Source organism: Capricornis sumatraensis, chromosome 19, assembly GCF_032405125.1.
Source record: "Capricornis sumatraensis isolate serow.1 chromosome 19, serow.2, whole genome shotgun sequence".
In the NCBI taxonomy this organism is placed as follows: domain Eukaryota; kingdom Metazoa; phylum Chordata; class Mammalia; order Artiodactyla; family Bovidae; genus Capricornis; species Capricornis sumatraensis.
The window spans coordinates 62,426,756-62,447,934 of NC_091087.1; the positions used below are offsets into that span (position 1 = coordinate 62,426,756).

The 21,179-nt window shown below is 42.6% G+C and overlaps 1 protein-coding gene across 1 annotated transcript; it reads right to left on the minus strand.

Moving 5' to 3' along the window:
• Nucleotides 1-4,078: 4,078 nt before the first annotated feature.
• Nucleotides 4,079-20,887, minus strand: CATSPER2 (cation channel sperm associated 2). The gene is made up of 12 exons (XM_068991404.1): nucleotides 20,743-20,887; nucleotides 19,752-19,925; nucleotides 19,081-19,149; nucleotides 12,221-12,393; nucleotides 11,232-11,387; nucleotides 10,832-10,956; nucleotides 9,281-9,459; nucleotides 8,968-9,067; nucleotides 8,488-8,544; nucleotides 5,643-5,851; nucleotides 5,105-5,272; nucleotides 4,079-4,110 (listed from the first exon to the last, which is right to left on the minus strand). The coding sequence occupies exons 1-12, from the start codon at nucleotides 20,885-20,887 to the stop codon at nucleotides 4,079-4,081; spliced, it is 1,587 nt and encodes a 528-aa protein (XP_068847505.1).
• Nucleotides 20,888-21,179: the final 292 nt, after the last annotated feature.

Genomic DNA, 21,179 nt, shown 5'->3' on the forward strand with positions numbered 1-21,179 from the left:
CATGTGTTTTGCTTAAGTGGGTTAAATTGGTGTGGTGATTACTATGCTCTGTGATCTGGCAACTGGAATGGAGATACTCGGGAGAAGCCAAGGGAGCTGAGAGGTCTGAGACATCCTCATTTCCCCAAACCAACCACAGGGCGCTTTCTGATTAGAACACAGGCTTCCCTTTGTAAAGCATTTGGGATCTTAGTTCCCCGACCGACCCGGGATTGAGCCTGTGCCCCGACCAGTGGAAGCTCGGCCTCTTAGCCACTGGACTGCAGGGAAGTCCCATTTTCTTCCCTTTCCAGTTTGCCGTTTATAACTGAAATACAGATACATACTACTCACTAAGGACCCGAGCAACCCCCAGATCTCCTGCAGTTAGGTGGAGTCAGGTGATTAGTCTTGGCTAATGGATAGTAAATGACCAAAGAGCTTAAGAGTGAGTGAGTGATGCTGTTGAGGTAACCTGGAAACCACACGTTGAGACAGCAGTGTCATAAGGCCAATTAGCCCCGCTTTATCACGCAGCATTCAGAGTCAATTCTTATCTGTGAATTCTGTCTTTGCGGATTCCTCTGCTCACTAAAGTGTATTTGTGACCCCAAAATCAGTATCCGTGGCAATCTCACAGTCATTGACAGACATGTGCAGAGTGGTGAAAAATTTGAGTCGCTTGATGTGTACATCCCTAGCTGAGGTCAAACAAGGCAGTACTCGCCGGTGCCCACACTACCCTGAATGTGCTTCATCTCGTCTGATCTCGGGAGCTAAGCAGGGCCGGGCCCGCTTGGCACTTGGACGGAAACAAGGCAATACTCTACCTTCTTCTCACACTGTAATGTCCTTTTCACCATCTATCTAGTGCCACGATCTTAGTATTTTTGTGCTTTTTGTTAGTAATTTCACTGTTTAAAATGGTTTCCCAGCTTCATGCTCCTAAGCACAGGAAGGCTGTGATGCACCTTTCAAGAAAACGTGTGTATGATAAACATCGTTCAAGCCTGAGTTATAGTACTGTGGAAAGAGGCCAATGCTACTGAATCAACAACATATTATGATTAAGTAAGGTGTCTTTAAACAGAAACATCTTAGGAAAAACATTGTACAGGAGGGAAGGGGAGTTTGGGGGAGAATGGGTACATGTATATGTATGGCTGAGCCCCTGTGATGTCCACCTTGAACTGTCACAACGTTACTAATCAGCTATAACTCCAATATAAAATAAAAACACCATAGGTGAAACAAAGCTATGTATCCATCCATTGATATTTGAAAATGTGAGGGATAATTGGAGATCAAATGGGGAAACTATGGTCCAAAATTAAAGCTTATTACAAACCATTTGCAAAAAAATTTTTAATTACATCACAACAGTATCTAAATCCTAATTTCTCTTCCAAAATGCTCTTGAGGAACCATCATAGTTACCTGGCATAGAGTTTGAATCTCTTCCTTGACTCAAGGATAGTTATAGATGGACTTCCCTTGTGGCTCAGCTGGTAAAGAATCCGCCTGCAATGTGGGAGACCTGGGTTCATTCCCTGGGTTGGGAAGATCCCCTGGAGAAGGGAAAGGCTACCCACTCCAGTATTCTGGCCTAGAGAATTCCATGGACTGTATTGTCCATGGGGTCACAAAGAGTCCGACACGACTGAGCGACTTTTACTCACTAATGGCAGGGATACCAGGTCAGGGCAAGGATAAAAAGGGAGCTGGAGGAGTAATGGACTCATTGCCAGTGGGGCTTGATCCTTAGGCCCTGAAATATTTTTATTTCGTCAGAAAAATTTTTTTTGGTCGTGCCTGTGGGGCTTGTGGAATGTAGGATCTTAGTTCCTCACCCAGGGATTGAACCTGGGCCCTCGGCAGTGAGTGTGTGGAGTCCTGGGCACTGAACTGCCAGGGAATTCCCTGAGCAGCATCTCTGAGCAGTTTTTCTCAGAGTAGGGTCTGAGGACCAGCAGAACTGGCTTCACTTGTTGACATGTTAGAAAGTACAGAATCTCAGGTCCCATCCTCTGGGCCTATTGAATCAGGTGTTATGTACACACATTAAAATTTCAAAAGCACATTATAGCTATATGATGACTGATTCCCCTTCTGGCTTTTTATACCTAACCTTCTTAAATGAATGGCCTGTGCTTACTACCTCATTTTTCCAACTCCTTCTTTTATAATATGTGTCTATATATATAATTTATTTATGTATTTGGCTGCACCAGGCCTTAGTTGCAGCATGTGGAATCTCTTAGTTGTGGCATGTGGGATCTACTTCCCTGACCAGCGCTCAAACCCGGGCTCCCTGCATTGGGAGTGTGGAGTCTTAGCCACTGGACCACCAGGAAAGTCTCCCTCTCAGACATCTTCCTGGCTCCTCTTTCTCCTCCTATCCTTCAAACGTTCCTGTTTCCCAGGCTTCTGACCCACGTTTCTTCTATTTGCACTAAATGGAAATCTTTTGTTCTCTCTAATTCTGGTTGATCCCTTTGAGGTTGCTAGGGGTACAAGTGCGTCTAAAATTGCATCTGTAGCTCTTGGTTCCAAATATTGATGCCATGTTTCTTGCTGTGCGATTTTATACTTTTCTTTAGGTGCTTTTGGTTGTGCTGGCCCTCCACTGCTGCTTGGGCTTTTCTCTAGTTGTGGTGAGTGGGGGCCGCTCTCCAGTGGAGGTGCTCAGGCTTCTCACTGTGGTGACTTCTCTTGTAGCAGAACATGGGCTCAATAGTTGCGGTGCATGGGCCTAGCTGCTCTGTGGCAAGCGGGCAAGTGGGGTCGTCCCAGAGCAAGGACTGAACCCATGTCTTCCGCACTGGCAGGTGGATTCTTTACCACCGAGCCATCAGGGAAGTCCACTATTACAAGATTTTATATACAACACTGATGTGTATTTTTCAAACATTTGTGTTTTCGTCCATATTTTATGGGAAATGACTACAATGCTTTTCCTTGAAACATAATGTTAGTTCTTTGTTTTAGATAATCTTTACTGACTTTATTTTAAAATTTGAGAATTAATTCATATAAAATTTACCATTTTAGAGTATATAATTTAGTGTTTCAAGTATTCCTCATACATATATATGTTCATACTTGTTAACACTCAACAAGTGATAGAATTTTTAATAATAAACATTTCTAAAGATTTGAGTCATCCAACAGGATCCTCTCTAGATAATGTTATCAGTAACTAGAAACATCAAACATTGGATAATCCCCTTTCAGTGATGTTCTATAAAGTGTTGCTACTTTGACGGGAGACAGATTAACTCTGAGGTCCCTTCTAACACTAAAAATCTGTGGGACATACTGATTTGCCCCACCCCCTACAGAGTGGACTCAATGCCCTCAGAAATAGCAATGGAAAAAAGGGACGCAGTTTTGGCCCAGAAACAGGTGAAAGCACTTTGATTAAAACCTTGATTAAAGTTAACGGTGCACAGGAGAAGCAATGTTCTTAGAGTAGCAATGGGAACTGTTGTTGCTGTTCAGTTGCTATGTCCAGCTCTTTTCGACCCCATGGACTGCAGCATACCAGGCTTCCCTGTCCACTGTCTCCCAGTTTGCTCAAATTCATGTCCTTTGAGTCAGTGATGCTATCTAACCATCTCATCCTCTGTCGCCCCCTTCTTTTGCCTTCAGTCTTGCCCAGCATCAGAGTCTTTTTCTAGTGAGTTGGCTCTTCGAATCAGGTGGCCAAAGTAATGGCAACAAGAGTTCTCAATTAGTTATACTCACAGCTTCTGGGGTCTTCCCACCCCCAACCCTCAAGGACCTGTACTCACTAGTGAGGTAAATTAGGCCTTTAGCAGGAAGTAGATGCTTCAGAAAAGATAGGGGCTATAGTGACAAGGCCAAGGGAAAAGTGAGACTCAGGAGCTGTGGAAAGGGTAGAAAGCCAAGGACCGAGGCCCCCAGTGGCATCTGCACCAACTTTCACCTGATCTTGTTATCTTTCAGTATCCCCTCTGTCTCCGAGACAGATCACTGCACAATTATCAACAGGATTTATTAGACTTTGAATTCTACATTTCCAGCTATTTCCTTCATTTATGTTGGCCAAAAACAGTGAAGCCATCCAGTGTCAGCTTTACTTGTCTTCAAAATTCATCAGTGCCTGCACTGTAAAGAAACAGACTGTGAGGCTGGAGACCTAAGAATATTCGGAATATACAAGTGTTTGGCGAAGATCCTGCTTCTCTGGATTCTAGGTTCACATCTTTACTAATCTTTACTCTAAATTAAGCTGTATGAGTCTGTCCTCTTTGCCGCAGATGAATTAGTCAGTATTGAAAGAAACCACCTTGCTACCTCTACCTCCCTTTCACCCTGTTCTCCCCATTTAAATCAAACTCTGCTATTCCAATCACATACTGTCTCTGCATCAGTTGACTCTAGAAAGGACTGAAAGGAAGAGAATTCATAAATCTGTTTAGGACAGTGGGCTCTTGAGAGCTTTCTGCCAACTATCCAATCCTCACAGCTATCAGACTTGAGCCTGAGGCCCTTACTGCCTGGGTCTGAAAGGTGACCTTCAAAGAGAGGAAACATGCATTTCAAAAGGGGGCGGGCTGCCCAAACATAGCAAAAGCCCACCTTACTATCCTAATTCCCAACAGCTGGAACTGGATACTTTTCTCTTGGGAAATCAGCTCTCAGACGTCACGGGATTTGTGTCCCCTACCAGGGAGATTCCCACGTGGCACAGTGGAAAAGAACCTGCCTGCCAATGCAGGAGGCGCAAGAGACGTGGGTTTGACCCTTGGGTCGGGAAGATCCCCTGGAGAAGGGAACGGCAATCCACTCCAGTATTCTTGCCTGGGGAATCCCATGGACAGAGGAGTCTGATGGGCTAGGGTCCATGGGGTCACAAAGAGTCACGTACGACTTAGTGACTAAACGACAACAACCAGAGAAGCAGAGTTGCCAGGTCCTCACTAGGTTAGAAGAAATCAGGACATATGCCCAGAAAGTGACATGCCAAATGCTGAATTTGCCTTTTTTAGGTGTGAGGTAGAAATACAGAGGCTGAGATGCCACAACAGTGAACATACTCTGTTCTCCCCAGTTATATATGCTGCTCTGATGAACTTAACTCCTAGCATCTACGGCATACCTGCAAATTCTTGTAACTGCTTACGCTCCTCCAGGTTATACTGAAGCTTTTCTAGCAACTCAAAATACCGGAAGAGTGAATCTCTAGGCCAGACAACACGTTCATCCTGATCCATGTCCATTAGCCCAGGCAGATTCTGGTGCACGTGAGTCTCCCAGTCGAGCTGACCTGGAAGGAGGAAAGCTTCTTAAAAATATATTGAGATTCATGGAGGTTGGATAAAAGCTGATAAATTCTATGGGGGTGGAGGTGGAGAAAGCAGGGATGAAAGAGGATGCGGGAAGGAGAGAAGGAAAAAATGTGTAGCACCAAGAAACCCACTTTTACAGTAAACAAAGAAAGCCACAACCATACTTTTAAAAACTGCAGCAGAATCACAGAGGAAATGAAGAGGTGTGAAGAAAGTAATCAAGGCCAGAACATCGGACTGGTGGAGAAAATGGGGAAATACACACAGTGGGAGAACTCCTATTAAGATTTTGGGATGTCTCATGGAAGAGAGGGGTCTGAATGCAACTGGAAGAAACCTTCTGCTTACCGATAGGGTCATAGCATCTGGAGCTAGAAGCAGACGAGCAGGAGGAAAATGAGGAGGAAGAAGAGAAGGAAGATGTAGACTTTCTCCTTTTGGACAAGGACTTTGTTCTTGACTTGGATGCTTTTGAACCCTTTTTAGTGGCACTCCGTTTAGACTCTTGTTGAGAAGTTTCTGTTAAGTCTGAAGCTCTCCCTTGTTGACTGGCATCTCTGTAAGTGAAAAGGGAAATTTCATTGCTTCAAATACATTCACACGATATGACCAGTTCTATCACTATTCTAGTCCTGGCCCTGGCCTAAAAGTAGAACTTAAAGCAATGAGGCATCTCTGTTGTGGCATCTCAGCCTCTGAATGTCTACCTCACACCTAAAAAACTGCTGCCAAGATCTAAGTTTAAGCATATCCAACCTAAATTAACCAATGGGATGCACTCCTATTAGTTCCCTTCAATGCGTAACCTCTGTGCTCAGTCTTACCCAGGCTTTCACGTCCCACACTCCACCTTATTTTGCAGAGTTTTAGCCCCACCCACAGCCCTTGGCCCTATGTCTATTACACCACAACTATGCCCCCTGCACCCTCGATTCCATCTCACTATTAGAGGGACAGTGGGCTCAGGTCTATATGTCTTCGCCATTTACGGTTGCTCCTTTAGGGATCTCATCTCCTGAGTTTAAATGCCTCCGAGAGCCCTGGTGGCTCAGATGACAAAGAATCGATATGCAATGCAGGAGACCTGTGTTTGATCCCTGGGTCAGAAAGATCCCCTGGAGAAGGGAATGGCTACCCACTCCAGTATCCTCACCTGGAGAATTCCATGGACAGAGGAGCCTGGCAGGCTACAGTCCACGGGGTCCCATCAGACATGACTGAGTGACTAACACTTTCACTTCAGATGCAGATTTAAGCCCCTTGCCCACATCTCACTCCTTAAACCAAACTTGTATATATAACTTTTACTCATGTAGAAAGCTTGAATGTCTAATGGACATCTTAAATCCAATCAAAACTAAATTCTTTCCCCACCAATCTTCCATTCACAGTCTTCCCCATCTCAGCTAACTGACCCTTCCTGCTCAGGTCAGACTCTCATCCTTAATTCTTCTCTCATAACCTACATCCAACCCACCAAGAAATCCTGTTGACTCTACCTTCAAAATATATCTTTTCTCAGTAGTATTGGTGCTACTCTGGCCTGAACCATCAACATCTCTTGTTTGGATAGCAGCATAGCCAACTCATCTCTACGCTTCTCTTCCTGTTCTTCTTATAGTCTATCATCAACACAGCAACCAGACCAAATCCTTCTCTCTTGAAAAATATTTATTTATTTGGCTGCACTGGGTCTGAATTGCAGTGTGTGAGCTTAGTTGTCCCAACACATGTGGGATCTTACTTCCCGGAGCAGGTATCAAACCTGCATTCTCTGCATTGCAAGGTATATTCCTAACCACTGGACCACCAGGGAAGTCCCCAGACTAATCCTTCTTAAACATAAGTCATTACATGTCGTTGCTCTGCTATCTTCCCCTTTTCACCCAAAATCAAAGCCTAAGTCCTTACAGTGGTCCCCCCAGCCCTACAGGATCAGGTCCCCGTGGTCTTTCTGACCTCATCTCCTATCACTCTCCCCACTGCTCACTCTGCTTCAGTCACAATAGTGTCCTTGCCATGTCTCAAACACCACCAGGCATGCTTCTTGTTTAGGACCTTTGTACTAGCTGTTCCCTCCGCTGATAACACTCCTCCCATAGATATCCATGTAGTAATGCCCTCACGTCCTCCAAGTCTTTGCTCAAATGTTACCTTCTCAATAAGGCCACTCTGTTTAAAATTAAAACCCATAATGAATCCCCACCCTATATTCCAATCCCCCTTAACCTGTTCTACATTTTACTTTTTCATAATGCTTATCATATTTTTAAATTTTTTAATTGAAGTATAGTTGATTTGGAATGTTGGGTTAATTTCTGCTGAACAGCAGTGACTCCATTATACACATATATACTTTGTATATTAAATGCTTATCATATTTTAACATATTAATTTTCTTTTTAATATGTTCATTGTTTATTCTCTTTCCTCCTCCTACTTTATATAAGCTCTATGAGAACCGGCATTATTGTCTATTTTGTTCACTGATATGTTCCAAGCAACTAATAAGTATTCAATAATTATTAGTTGATGCATTTCTTCTTTTTCTTTCTGCTCTCTTGTCTACTGCTGAACACTCATGGCTTTGAATAGCATCTGTTGCATGGAAGGTACTTTTACTAGTTTCCTACGGTTGTGATAACAAATTACCACAAACTTGGTAGCCTAAAACAACAGAAATTTATTCTCTCACAATTCTGGAAGCTGTAAATCTGAAATCGACATGTCAACAGGGCCGTGCTCCCTTTAGAAGCTCAAAGACAGAAGGCTCCTCGCTTCTTCTAGCTTCCAGTAGCTGCCTGGCACCCACTGGCTTCCTTTGGCTTCTGGTTGCTTCACTCCAATCTGTGTCTCTGTCTTGACAGCTTCTCCTATTCCGTGTCTATGTCTTCTCTCCCATATCTTATGAGGCTCCTAGTCACTGGACTTATGGCCCACCTGGATAACCCAGGGTGATCACATCTCAAGATCTGTAATTTATTTGCATCTGCAAAGACTCTTTTTCCAAATAAGGTCATGTTCACAGGTTCCGGGGGTTAGGAAATGGACATATCTTCTCGGAGGCCACTGTTCAACCCGATACAATAAGTAGTTATTGAAGGAATAGAATCCTCTCTCAAAGCCAGTCTTCACCTTTGGTTTTCTACCTCTTTCCCGTGTGTGGATCCCACTTCACATATACACTCCTAACCTGGTGTCCAGTTTGCTAATGCTTGACCTCTGTGCCTCAGGGAGTAGGTTTTGTCTCCTGCAAAGAAAAAAAAAAAAGCAAAACAGTGAAGAGAGTTACGCTGAAGTAGGAGGGTAGTAAGGAAAAAATAAAAAAATTCTGATCATTAAGTGAAGTAAACTGGGTGAGAAGAACAAGCTGTAGTAAAGGGTTAGGTTTAGGGTTAGGGTTAGGGTTAGGGTTAGGGGTTAGGGTTAGGGTTAGGGGTTAGGGTTAGGGGTTAGGGTTAGGGTTAGGGTTAGGGGTTTGGGTTAGGATATGGGAGTGGGGGAGCCCTGAAAGTGGATAAAGGACCGGCAATATTTCAGAGCTGGGGAATTCTAACTCTGAGGCAAATCTGTCACACAGCGGGAAACGGGATGAAGGCCAAGGAGCAGAAACAGAGGGTGGTTCGGGAAACCCTCGAGAACTGAAGGTGTGTGTGAAGACACGGCTGCAGACCTCTGGATAATCTGCCGCTTGAATATGTCGGCTTTGTGCTGGACCTCCAGGTGTGTCATCTCCTGGTTCAGCTCATTCCTGATGTTCTGGAAGTTAGTAACTGCCCCAAAGGGCCATTAGGAGTCTGAAGGCGGCGGTGACTAGACCTGGGTAGACCGCTTGGGTGGGGAGAAACCAAGTGAAATACCCATTCCAGGGCCCACACTTTCCTGTTACATCAGATTCTCTCCCTCTGTAATCCAGCAAACCTGGCTTTCACTCTAGCTTCTTCCCAGCACCGCCTCCCACCAAGTTTCACCTCTGCTATGCTTACCCATCATGGCTACTATGATATTTCGAAAGATAATGGAACCAAGTAACAACCAGAGGATGACATAGATGCTGCTGAAGGCGCGACTGACCTCAGGCACCTTCCAGGTGTCCTGAAGCAGTGCATACCAGTGATCCAGGGTGAAGAGAATGAACACGGTTACTATGGAATTCAGTAGGTCCCTAAGAAAAAGGAGATGTGTGTACAGAGGGAGCTAATTCTCTAAGAAACACTATCATTCATACTCTCACAGCAACATAAGAGCACTTCTTTGCAGTTTGCTCTGATTTTGGCTCCTTTCTACCATACTGTTTTGTTTTTTTTTAACCTAATCTTCAGTTTGAGATTGTTTTACTTGCTTTTCCTTTGTTATGAATAATCTATGAATATCTCTCAGTATTCCATCAGTGCCTGGGGCACAGTAGGTACTCAATACATAGATATTACCTGAATGTTCAAAAATTGAATCACCAGGGAGGGGGTTTCAGGATGGGGAACATACGTACACCCATGGCTGATTCATGTGAATGTATGGCAAAAACCACCACAATATTGTAAAGTAATTAGCCTCCAATTAAAATAAATTTTAAAAATTGAATCACCAACTACACATTATTTTTGCAAGTTCATTCTACACTGTCCTGTGGACTTCACCTGGTAGAGTCACAAATTTAGCAAACATCATGCCTGCAAACATCATGCCTACTTGGTTTGCTGCATGAATTGATAGCCAAGTAAGTAGACGGACATGTGGCATAAACATGTGATTCCAAATAATGAATGATGATGAATATATCACAAAAGATCTCAGAAGATATCTAAATTTTCCCTCTTATCCCTCCATATACAAATTATTAAAAACATCAGAGCCTGAATAGAATGAATTCTATGACTTCCCTAAATCAATACTCTTATAAAACCACCTGTTAGTCTAAGATAGAGACCTGAGAAGTGCTGATAAGATTGGATTCCAATTCATAAATAACTTTGTATCCTCTAAATTCAAATAGACTTTCTACTAGGTTACTAGTAGAAAGAGTTCTCTAGACAGAGATTACTAGAATGTAAGTGTGTTCATGTGTAATTTCTACACTGAGAGATTGCAGTAAAACCAGTGACCAAGCTTGAGAGTCATGGTAACATTTATTGATGTGTGTGAAATGTGTGAAATGCTGTGTAAGTGCTTAAATAAATTACATCATTAATCCCTATACTCATGAAGTTACGCTACTTTTAATTCCATTTTTCAAAAGAGGTAACTGAAGCATAGAAACCAGGGCTTAACCACTGGAGTATACTGCTTTTTAAAGATAGTTGATAAGGGTAAGTTTGAATTTGTAAAACCCAGAGCAAACCAGGAACTAGCCGCCCTATTCTCAAAACTGGAGCTAATACCACTCACTATTCTTTGCTTTCTCCTTCCCTCGCCCTACTGTGTTCTAGTCCCATTTCTTACAATAGACTGTACTTGTATTACTGCACTTTGGATTTGCTTCCCAGTCTCATGTCCAGATTCTCTCCCCCACCCACCAGGCTCCCCGTGGTCCTGCCTACGAGAAGAACTCATGATAATCCAGGTCCTGGCGAGTTGAACGGGTGTAATTCTCGAAGAAGTAGACACCAGCCACAGCAAAAATGTAGAAGAAGATGAGCAGCAACATCAAGAGGAAGGTCATGCTCTAAAGGCCATGACCTTGAGTCAGAGCTGGGCCAGACTAGGCTGACTTCCACCTACAGCCCAGTCAGGCCCACCCTGGAAATCTCCCACCAGACCCTCACTTCTAGCCTGAGCCCAGTCATCTCTAAAGCACAGTGGCTTGTCCCCAGCCCTTTCTCATGGACAACATTTCACAGGGTCTCTTATTGCCTTCTTTCACCCACCCAGACTGTTTCATGTTATACCCCCATGTTTTTCCACTTTGCCCACTTGATAGAGCTGCAAAAGTCAAATTACCTTGAGGGCCCTGACCAGGGCCAAAATGATGACTCGAACTTGATGGAATCGTGCAAAGAGTTTAAGAGACCTGAGTACCCGGCAGATCCTCAGCAACTGGAGCCATACAGGTTTGCTTGTTACCCCTGCCAGCACCACCATCTCAGGAATCAGGGACTGTAGGAAACACAGATTGTGAGTTAAATATACCCCTCAAAGCACCCAGTACAGCTGCCCCTTTTTTATCTCTTCTTTTTCATGGTTCTTTGGTCATTATCCTTTGAATAGCATTTTCTGGGGACTGTTTCCTATTCAGTCTTCCCATAAAAAATTACTTAAACTCTGCATTTCAACTTGTTCAGATGTAAAAAGGGGATAAATGCAGTGCTTGTCTCACTGGATTACTGTGGAGCTCAAATGAAAAAAAAAGCAAGTAAAACAGGATAGTTCCTGACATTTAATAAGTGCCTAGTAACTGATAGAAGAAGTTATTGCTGAGGTTAATGTGATTAGATTCTTCCTTGCTTCTAATGACAGCTCCTGCAATGCCTGACTTTTAGTTTTATTAGAGAAAAAACAACCAAAATAAGGAAGTTGGGTACATTTCTATCTGTTTCTTCCTATACTGTAATTCGGAGAAGGCAATGGCACCCCACTTCAGTACTCTTGCCTGGAAAATCCCATGGACAGAGGAGCCTGGTAGGCTGCAGTCCATGGGGTTGCTAAGAGTCGGGCACGACCGAGCGACTTCACTTTCACTTTTCACTTTCATGCACTGGAGAAGGAAATGGCAACCCACTCCAGTGTTCTTGCCTGGAGAATCCCAGGGGTGGGGAAGTCTGGTGGGCTGCCGTCTATGGGGTCACACAGAGTCGGACACGACTGAAGTGACTTAGCAGCAGCAGCAGCAGCAGCATACAATAATTATCTTAACTTCACTTGTCTTTGATTCACCTAGGCACATTTCTCAGTCCAGTAAATTAATCTTCAGGATATCTATCTATCCTTACCAATACTGTGACCACAAAGTCAAAGACGTTCCAGGCATTCTTCCAGAAGAGGAAAAAGCTGGATAGCCACATAAGAAGGATCTCCAAGATGAAGACAAGCAAGATGAACCAAGCTGCCACCTCCAGAGTCAGCTTCAGTGGCTCCAATCGGGTATTTGCAGATTCAAGCAATTCTGTGAGAATAGAGCAAAGGATGAATAGAGCTTAAAGAAGAGGGAAGTTGAATGATCAGCAACTGCTAAAAAGGCACAGTTGTGCCCACTGCTATGCCATTTTTCTTTTGGAAAATTAAGGAGTTTCTCTCCTTAATACTGTTGTTGCTTCAACCTATGAAACAGAACTGAACATGAAAAATAGCTTCGAGTCATCTCCTGTTGGTACTGGTACACGTTAACAGCTACAAGTTACTGCCTTCTCACTCTGGGGTCAGAAAGTCACCAAGGAATTGCTTAACGACGGCCAATGCTGTCTGCTGTCTGTTGTTTGGTGTTACCGGAACACCAAACTTCACAGAGCAGCAATGGGCCTTCAGAAAAGAATGCAAATGTAGGGCCATGGTATGGAAAGTGTTTTATAACATATCTAGGAACAAGAAACCAAATTCATGGGATGTATTAGGCTATAACAAGAAATTACCTGGTTGTTACTTTTATTTATTTGGCTGTCTTGAGTCTTCATTGGGGCATGTGGGCAGCACACAGGCTTCCCAGCGTAGGGGCTTCTCTCTGGTTGTGGTGCGTGGGTGGGTTTGGTCTTGCAGGTGAGTTTACCTGCCTCTCAGCATGTGGGATCTTAGGCTCAGACCAGGGACTGAACCTATGTTCCCTGTATTAGAAGGCAGATCCTTAACCCACTGGATCACTAGGAAAGTCCTTTCGTTAGTTTTAAAACTTTCCCTTTCTATTTTGTCTAAAAATGATTTTATTCCGCAAACTGAATCCAAATTGAACCCTCTATAGAACCTATTTGCTAACTTTGATTTCTTAACTCATCTTTCAACCCTCTTCACCTCTTCTATACATTTAATAGATGTATATCATGCTGTAGAAAAAAACATTAAGATCAAAATAGGTTTAAAAGCTAAATAATAATTTGTTTCTCTTTGAAACAGAATAACCTGAGAACCTCCAAAGGCATTATGACTGATAAGCCTGGAGGTTAATAGAGACAGAAAGAGAATAATCAATCACCCTCAAAGACAAAAACTGCTGTGTAATTTTGATACATACTCAGTTTTAAATTGTTATTGTTTTTAGCAATGTTTTGGCTAATTTCATCTACTATGAAGTAAGGAACACTGATATAGAAATACAACTTCATGGAGAGCAAAAGAATAATTCTGCAAGTTTATTTCAAGACAATCTTCATCAGATTCTATAAATTGAGTTTATCTGATAGAAAATTTTTATTTAGCACATAAAGATATCTCTAGAACCTCAAAAATCAGTGTTAAAATTATGTTATACTCAAGTTTTTTTTTGTTGTTGGAAATAAGGACTATTCACACTCATGATGTGTTATTTTCAGAGAAGGGCTTGCAAATAAGCCAAATCTTTCTTTTCTCACTCTCACCATTTAGAAGCAAAATATGAAAAGTATAAAAATAAGCCAATTGGTGTCTGAAGTGCAAAGAATTACCAATATCATTCTAGAAGATTAGTTCCTATCTTTTTATGCCCGAACACAGAATTAAATTTTCACCTACACTTTAACATCAATAACATGTATTTAACATATAATACACAATGTTGTAAACCTAAAACTAGTATATATCTAAATTTTTTGAAAGAAACAAAAACTATACAAATGTAATACATAGGGGATTCCTTGGTGACCCAGGGTCCAGTGGTTAGGAGGCACTTTCACTGCCATGGGCCAGGGTTTGATCCCTGGTCAGAGAACAAAGATCACGTTAGCCATCCAACACAGCCAAAAAAAAAAAAACCAATAAAGTAAATATATCTGCTACCCAAACCAAACTTAATATATGTTGTTGTTCTTCAGTTGCTAAGTCATGTCTAACTCTTTGTGACCCCAAGCCAGGCTCCCCTGTCCTTTACTATCTCCTGAAGTTTGCTGAAACTCATGTCCATTGAGTTGGTGATGCCATCCAACCATCCCATCCTCTGCCTCCTCCTTCTCTTTTTGCCTTCGATCTTTCCCAGCATCAGGGTCTTTTCCAATGAGTCAGCTCTTCACATGAGATGGCCAAAGTATTGGAGCTTCAGCTTCAGCATCAGTCCTTCCAATGAATATTCGGGGTTGACATCCTTTAGGATTGACTGGTTTGATCGCCTTGCTGTCCAAGGGATTCTCAAGAGTCTTCTCCAACACCACAGTTCAAAAGCATCAATTCTTTGTTGCTCAGCTTCTTTATGACCCAACTGTTACATCCATACATGACCACTGGAAAAACCATAGCTTTGATTATATGGACCTTTGTTGGCAAAGTGACATCTTTGGTTTTTAATACACTGTCTAGGTTTGTCATAGCCTTCCCTCCAAGAAGCAGTGAAAGTTGCTCAGACTCTTTGTGACCCCATGGACTGTATAGTCCATGGAATTCTCCAGGCCAGAATACTGGAGTGGGTAGCTTTTCCCTTCTCCAGGGGATCTTCCTGATCCAGGAATCGAACCAGGATCTGCTGCATTGCAGGTGGATTCTTTACCAACTGAGCTATGAAGGAAGTATAGGAGCAAGAGTCTGTTAATTTCATGGCTACAGTCACTGTCTGCAGTGATTCTGGAGCCCAATAAAACAAACTCAGTCACTGCTTCCACTTTTTCCCCTTCTATTTGCCCTTAAGTGATGGGACTAGATGCCACGATCTTAGTTTTTTATGTATTTTGTTGTTGTTTTAATTTTGTACTTTGTAGTGATCTTAGTTTTTTTGAATGTTGAGTTTTAAGCCAGCTTTTTCACTCTCTCTTTCACCCTCATCAAGAGGCTCTAGTTCTTGTTCACTTTCTGCTAGTAGAGTGGTATCATCTACAAATCTGAGGTTGTTGATATTTCTCCCAGCAGTCTTGATTTCAGTTTGTGATTCACCCAGCTCAGCATTTTGCATGATGTACTCTGTATATAGATTTATAATCAGAGTGACAATATACAGCCTTGTATTCCTTTCCCAATTTGGAACCAGTCAGTTGCTGGTTCTAACTGTTGCTTCTTCGCTGGCATACAGATTTCTATGGAGAGAGGCAAGGAAGTTACCTGTTTGTTGTGATATACACAGTCAAAGATTTTAGCGTAGTCAATGAAGCAGATGTTTTTCTGTAATTCCTTTGCATTCTCTGTGATCCAACAAATGTTGGCAATTTGATCTCTGATTCCTCTGCCTTTTCTAAACCCAGCTTGTACATCTGGAAGTTCTTGGTTCATGTACTACTGAAACCTAGCTTGAAGGATTTTGAGTATAACCTTCCTAGTGTGTGAAATGAGTGCAACTGCACTGTAGTTTAACATTTTTTGGCATTGCCCTTCTTTGGGATTTGAATAAAATTGACCTTTCCCAGCTCTGAGGCCACTGCTGAGTTTTCCAAATTTGCGGACATATTGAGTGCATCACTTTAACAGCATCATCTTTTAGGATCTTCAATAGCTTAATTGGAATTCCATCACCTCCACTAGCTTTGTTGACTCAGTATATAATGCCACATAAAAATTCATTTCTAGATAAATAATATGCTTTAAAAAAAAGCATGATCATTTATAAAATGGAAAAAGTATAAATTTACTCACATTTTATTATTAAAATTATATAACACTAAAATAAAATAGTAACGTTACTGTAAAATATTTTTACTTCAATTTACTTCTCCATATCACAGAAAAAAATGTAATAAAATAGAAGGATAATTACTGAGGAGGCTTTCAAAGTTATATATGTTTTCCTGGGAAACAAAGTCATAGGACAACAAAGACTGGGGAGCTTTGATCTAGAGAACTGTTACTTACATTACTATTTTTCCCCCTATCTCTAACAGTAATATTTATGATCTGGAAAACTGCTTTTAAAAATCTAAACAAAGTCTTAATGTTTATCACACGAATTAGTCTATTCAAAAAGACTGTTAGTCACAAATCATTTTCCTCTGCAAAATCCCTCCTGCCTTTCTATCATGTGTGCATGCTAAGTTGCTTCAGTCCTGTCCAACTCTTTGCAACCCTATGGACTATAGCCTGCCAGGCTCCTCTGTCCATGAGATTCTCCAGGCAAGGATATTGAAGTGGGTTGCCATGCCCTCCTTCAGGGGATCCTCCCAACTCAGGGACTAAACCCTCATCTCTTATGTCTCCTGCATTGGCAGGCGGGTTCTTTCCATGAGAAGGCATTTAATGATCTTGCCAGGTGGTTGCCACACAGGCAGTCCACCCTTCCTCTGGCACAATAATCGTATTTCATATTCAGCTGTTTTACCAAAAAGAATGTTTAGTGTTGTTCTATTTCGATTTGCCCATTAGATCCAAGGAATTCCATACATTTACTGCTCATTAGATCCAGGGAATCTCATATATTTACTTTATTCTAAGGCTTAAGTCTATATCCCTAATCCTACAAGGTAAACACTTGCCAATTATCATGATTAACAACAAATAGGAAATGGGGGTAAAATCCTCACCACTGTGGGGAGGAAATATAAGAGTGCAAAGCATATAGTGTACTGGAGTTGGCCAATGACACCAATTACTGTTGTGTCTTAAAATACTTTTGACGTGACTGCATTAAAAGACTACTGTTAAGGTGGGAAACTTCCCGGAAATAGTGATGAAACAAGGAAGTGAGTACTTCTACTCTCCTTTCTGAGTGGTTTGTTTGAGAGGTAATCAAATGAGTTCATTGATTTTCCAAACATTCTTTTGCTTTTAATACATTTCATAAAATTTATGACTGGTTTTAGAGTCATTTACTTTTTAAGTCATTCTTCTGGCTCATCTAACATCTTAGTTGTACCTTTACATGCATTGTGAGCTTTCTTATTTGTACTTAAATAATCTTTCTAAATCTATTTGTAAAAATGTAAATGTTGGATCACCTGCTGATTGGCACTCAGTATCTCTATTGGGAGATTCATTATATAAAAACAAAAACAAGAAAAAAACACCAGTATGTCCCCTACCCGTGAACCTTCATGCTGCAAACTTTCAAAGATGCCAATGTGCGTTCACACATCCAATCACATAAGTTAGCTCATGTGTCTGGTGTACACGGTCACGAGTGTGCACCCTCTACAAGTGCTTTTGTGTACTTTACTGTACAGTACCACACAGAGTACAGTATCTTTATTTCAAGACCAGGATGTCCAGAAGCAAGTGTAAAAACAGTGGTGATGTAGCTGGTATTGCTAAAAGGCACCAGAAATTGGAAGTCCAGAGAAAGGAATGAGAAGAGACAAGAGAAAGAAGTAACTGGAGAACCAGAGAGAGTCACAACGCAGGAAATGGCGAGGGGATTTTCTTTATTTGAGATACTATTAGCTTTTGAGGCCCAGAACCCAAACATAGAACAGTACACAAAGGTTGCAGCAGCCGTTTAGAACACAATCCAGTGCCCCCGTGTCATTTAGGATAAAAAAAGAAAAAGAGCTACGACCCAGACATCACTGGTTTCTTTCATGAGCATAGATAGAATTGAATTCAGCAAGGAACCAGAACCTGTTCAACACCTGCCATCAACATCAGGCATGAGTGAAACTGCAGCTTGCCCTCCATCTCCTATGGTTAATGATGCCTTAGCTCTGCCATCATCTCCGACCTCCTCTCCCTCCTCCAGTCAGTACCTCTGCTTGCTTGTTCACTCGATGCCAACTGCTGTGTGCCAAATCTTGTAGTGTACCTTTCAGGGTACTGTACTGTGAGATTTAAAATGTTTTATTTTTTTCAGTTTTTAAATTTTTAAAATTTATTTTTGGCTGTGCAGGGTCTTTGTTGTTGCATGAGCTTTCTCTAGTTGTGACGAACAGGGACACTTTCTAGTTGAGGTGTACAGGCTTCTCGCTGTGGTGGCTTCTCCTGTTGCAAAGCACAGGCTCTAGGGAACACAGGCTCCAGAGCACAGGCTCAGTGGTGGTGGCACACAGGATTGTTGCTCCATGGCACGTGGTAGCCTCTTGGACCAGGGATCGAACCTGTGTCTCACGCATTGGCAGATGGATTCTTTACCACTGCGCCATCAGGGAAGCCCTTATTTGTTTTTTCTTTACATATTATTTGTGTGAAAAGTATTATAAGCCTATTACAGTATGGTAGCACTATAGAGCAGATGGTGTTAGTTGGGTACCTTGACTAACTTTGCTGGACTTATGAATACACTCTCGGAATGACTCGTTCATATGTAGGGGACTTGCTGTATTAGACTAAATTAATAAGTAAGTCCCCTACATATGAACGAGTCATTCCGAGAGTGTATTCATAAGTCCAAGGGGTCGCTAAGAGTTGGACATGACTGAGCGATGACTTCCCTTTCACTTTTCACTTTCATGCATTGGAGAAGGAAATGGCAACCCACTCCAGTGTTCTTGCCTGGAGAATCCCAGGGACGTGGGAGCCGAGAGGGCTTCTGTCTATGGGGTCGCACGGAGTCGGACACGACTGAAGTGACTTAGCAGCAGCAACGCAAGAAATATAGCTGGTTCTCCCATCTCCGATTCCTTAGGAGTCTGCTACCCCTACCTCTAAGTGTCTGTACGACCTTAGACTACTTTTGAGAGCCCTCCCAATGTTTCTAGGTCTTAGCAGTTGCACAAATCCAGGAGACTTAATATATTGTCACTATCACAATTCAAATAACATTCAAAAGTGTAAAATGATCAGCTTTAAGGAACAATGACTCCCATCCCTTCATTCAATGAGTTCTCACCTATTTCAACCATCAGTACAATTGTATTCAAGAAGATGAGGAAGATGATAAAGTTTCTGAAGATAGGACCTGTCTTCTCTTAAGAAAACATACAGAATGAAGTTCTTTCTAATTTACGCAGGCAACACAATTAGGGCACTAGAACCCTAATGAGAAGAAAATGGAGTGTGGGAAGGAAAAAATTAGTCCTTAGGCAGATGATGAGGCAAGAGTGCGTAAAATGGGATAAAAATGAGTGGCAAGAGGAACCTCCCTGGTGGTCCAGTGGTTAAGATTCTGCCTTCTAATGCAAGGGGTGTGGGTTCAATCCCTGGTCCAAGAACTAAGGTCCCACATGCCATGGGGTATAACCAAAAATTAAAACAAAACAAAACAAAAGTCTTGTTGGGGGTGGGGAGAATGGGAGGAAGGGATAGTTAAGGAGTTTGGGATCGACATGTAAACACTGTTATATTTAAAATGGACAATCAACAGGGACCTACCGCATAGCACAGGGAACTCTGCTCAATGTTTTGTGGTAGCCTGGATGGGAGAGGAGCTTGGGAGAGAAGGGATATATGTATATGCATGGCTGAGTCCCTTTGCTGTCTGCTATCACAACACTGTCAACTGGCCATACTCCAATAAAAAATAAAACTTAAAAAAAATAAATAAATGGCATGAAAGGATACGCTCAAGGACCCATCCAGCCCATAAGGAAAGAGGTGGCCTCTTGCTGCATCGCACTCGAAGGGTGCTCATTAGCCTCTGGGCATGTGTAATCCGTTCTACATGACGAGGTTTTATGGAGAAGCGTACAAGCTGGTGTTGATCTCCCAACATAAGCTTCTTCTGACAGGAAGAATCTACATCAAAAATAAAAAAGGGACAGTGGATAAACATAAAAAAAAAATCTTTGGGAATATCAAGAGCAGGTAGGGTTGGGGGGCAGGAACACTTGTTAAGTAATGGACCCCCACACACCCCCGAGGGCTTACCTTGCTGTTCCTTCACACAGCAACTAATACTAGTTTGAAGTAAGAGCTAACCTATTGCTTATAACCAATACTGTTCATGCCCAAGATAAGTTACAGGTTCAACCCTTAAAGTTTTAAGTGTCTTTGGTAGAAACATCCAGGCCAGCCAGGGCTACTAGCTAGCCGAGGCCTAAAAATGAGTGACATGGTTCTATCTCCTGGATTCAGAGCTTTATTTATTAAGTCTTTATCAAGTTTGGTGTAACTTTTAAAAGCTGCAACCAAACCAATCTCCCCTGAATTTTCCACCCTTAAAATTTTCTCTGCTTCCTACTCTTTGGAGAGTGTGGTTACATATGTGTGTGTGTTCAGTCACTCAGCTGTGTCCCACTCTACAACCCCATGGACTGCATCTCCCCCCTCCCCTCCCCCCCAGCCATCACCCCCGCCCCCGGCGCCCCCCCCGCCGCCCACCCCCCCCCCCGGCCGCCCACCCCCCCCCCCGCCCCGGGCTCCTCTGTCCATCGGATTTTCCAAGCAAGAATACTGGAGAGGGTTGCCATTTCCTCCTCCAGGAGATCTTCCCCAGCCAGGGATGAAACCCGCATCTCCTGCATTGGCAGGCGGATTCTTTACCACTGTGCCACCTGGGAAGGGTGGGGATAGGAGCCTTAAATACATCTTAGTGAAGAAACAGGCTGCTGACCAAGTATCTCTCGGATGGTGTGCCGTGGCACAGCTTGGCTCAAGCCTTGCAGATGCTCGATGAGAGAGAAAGTATCAATGAGCCGGGAACGAATGGCATCAGCCCGGGGTAGTTGCATGTGTCCTGATGGGTGAGAAGTGGCCATGTCTGTTAAGAAAATAAAAGTGTCATTTCATTTTTGGAGTTGCACCAAGGCTTAGAGATTCTCTTCCCTTTCTCCCAAGGTCTTCGCCCTTAAGAGGACAAATACATTGTACTCGGACTCAAGGCCTTTTGAAACAAAAGGAGATGGGAGTCACTAAAGAATCTGCGTAGTTGACTAAGCGGCCAGGCGCATCTAGTTAAATGCAGCAGCCACCAAAGGTAGGAGTCCCGGGTTGGACAAAGAGGAATTCAAGCACCACCTGGACCTGAGGGAGTCAGGTAATGCAATGAGG

Bases quoted from the DNA above. Each gene is read 5' to 3' on its own strand.
- CATSPER2 (XM_068991404.1), bottom strand. From the start codon at position 20,887: ATGGCCACTTCTCACCCATCAGGACACATGCAACTACCCCGGGCTGAT. The intron at 11,388-12,220 runs GTAAGGATAGAT...TGTTTCCTACAG, and splicing joins ACTTTGTGGTCACAGTATTG to TCCCTGATTCCTGAGATGGT. The intron at 9,460-10,831 runs GTAGGCAGGACC...CCTTTTTCTTAG, and splicing joins GATTATCATGAGTTCTTCTC to GGACCTACTGAATTCCATAG.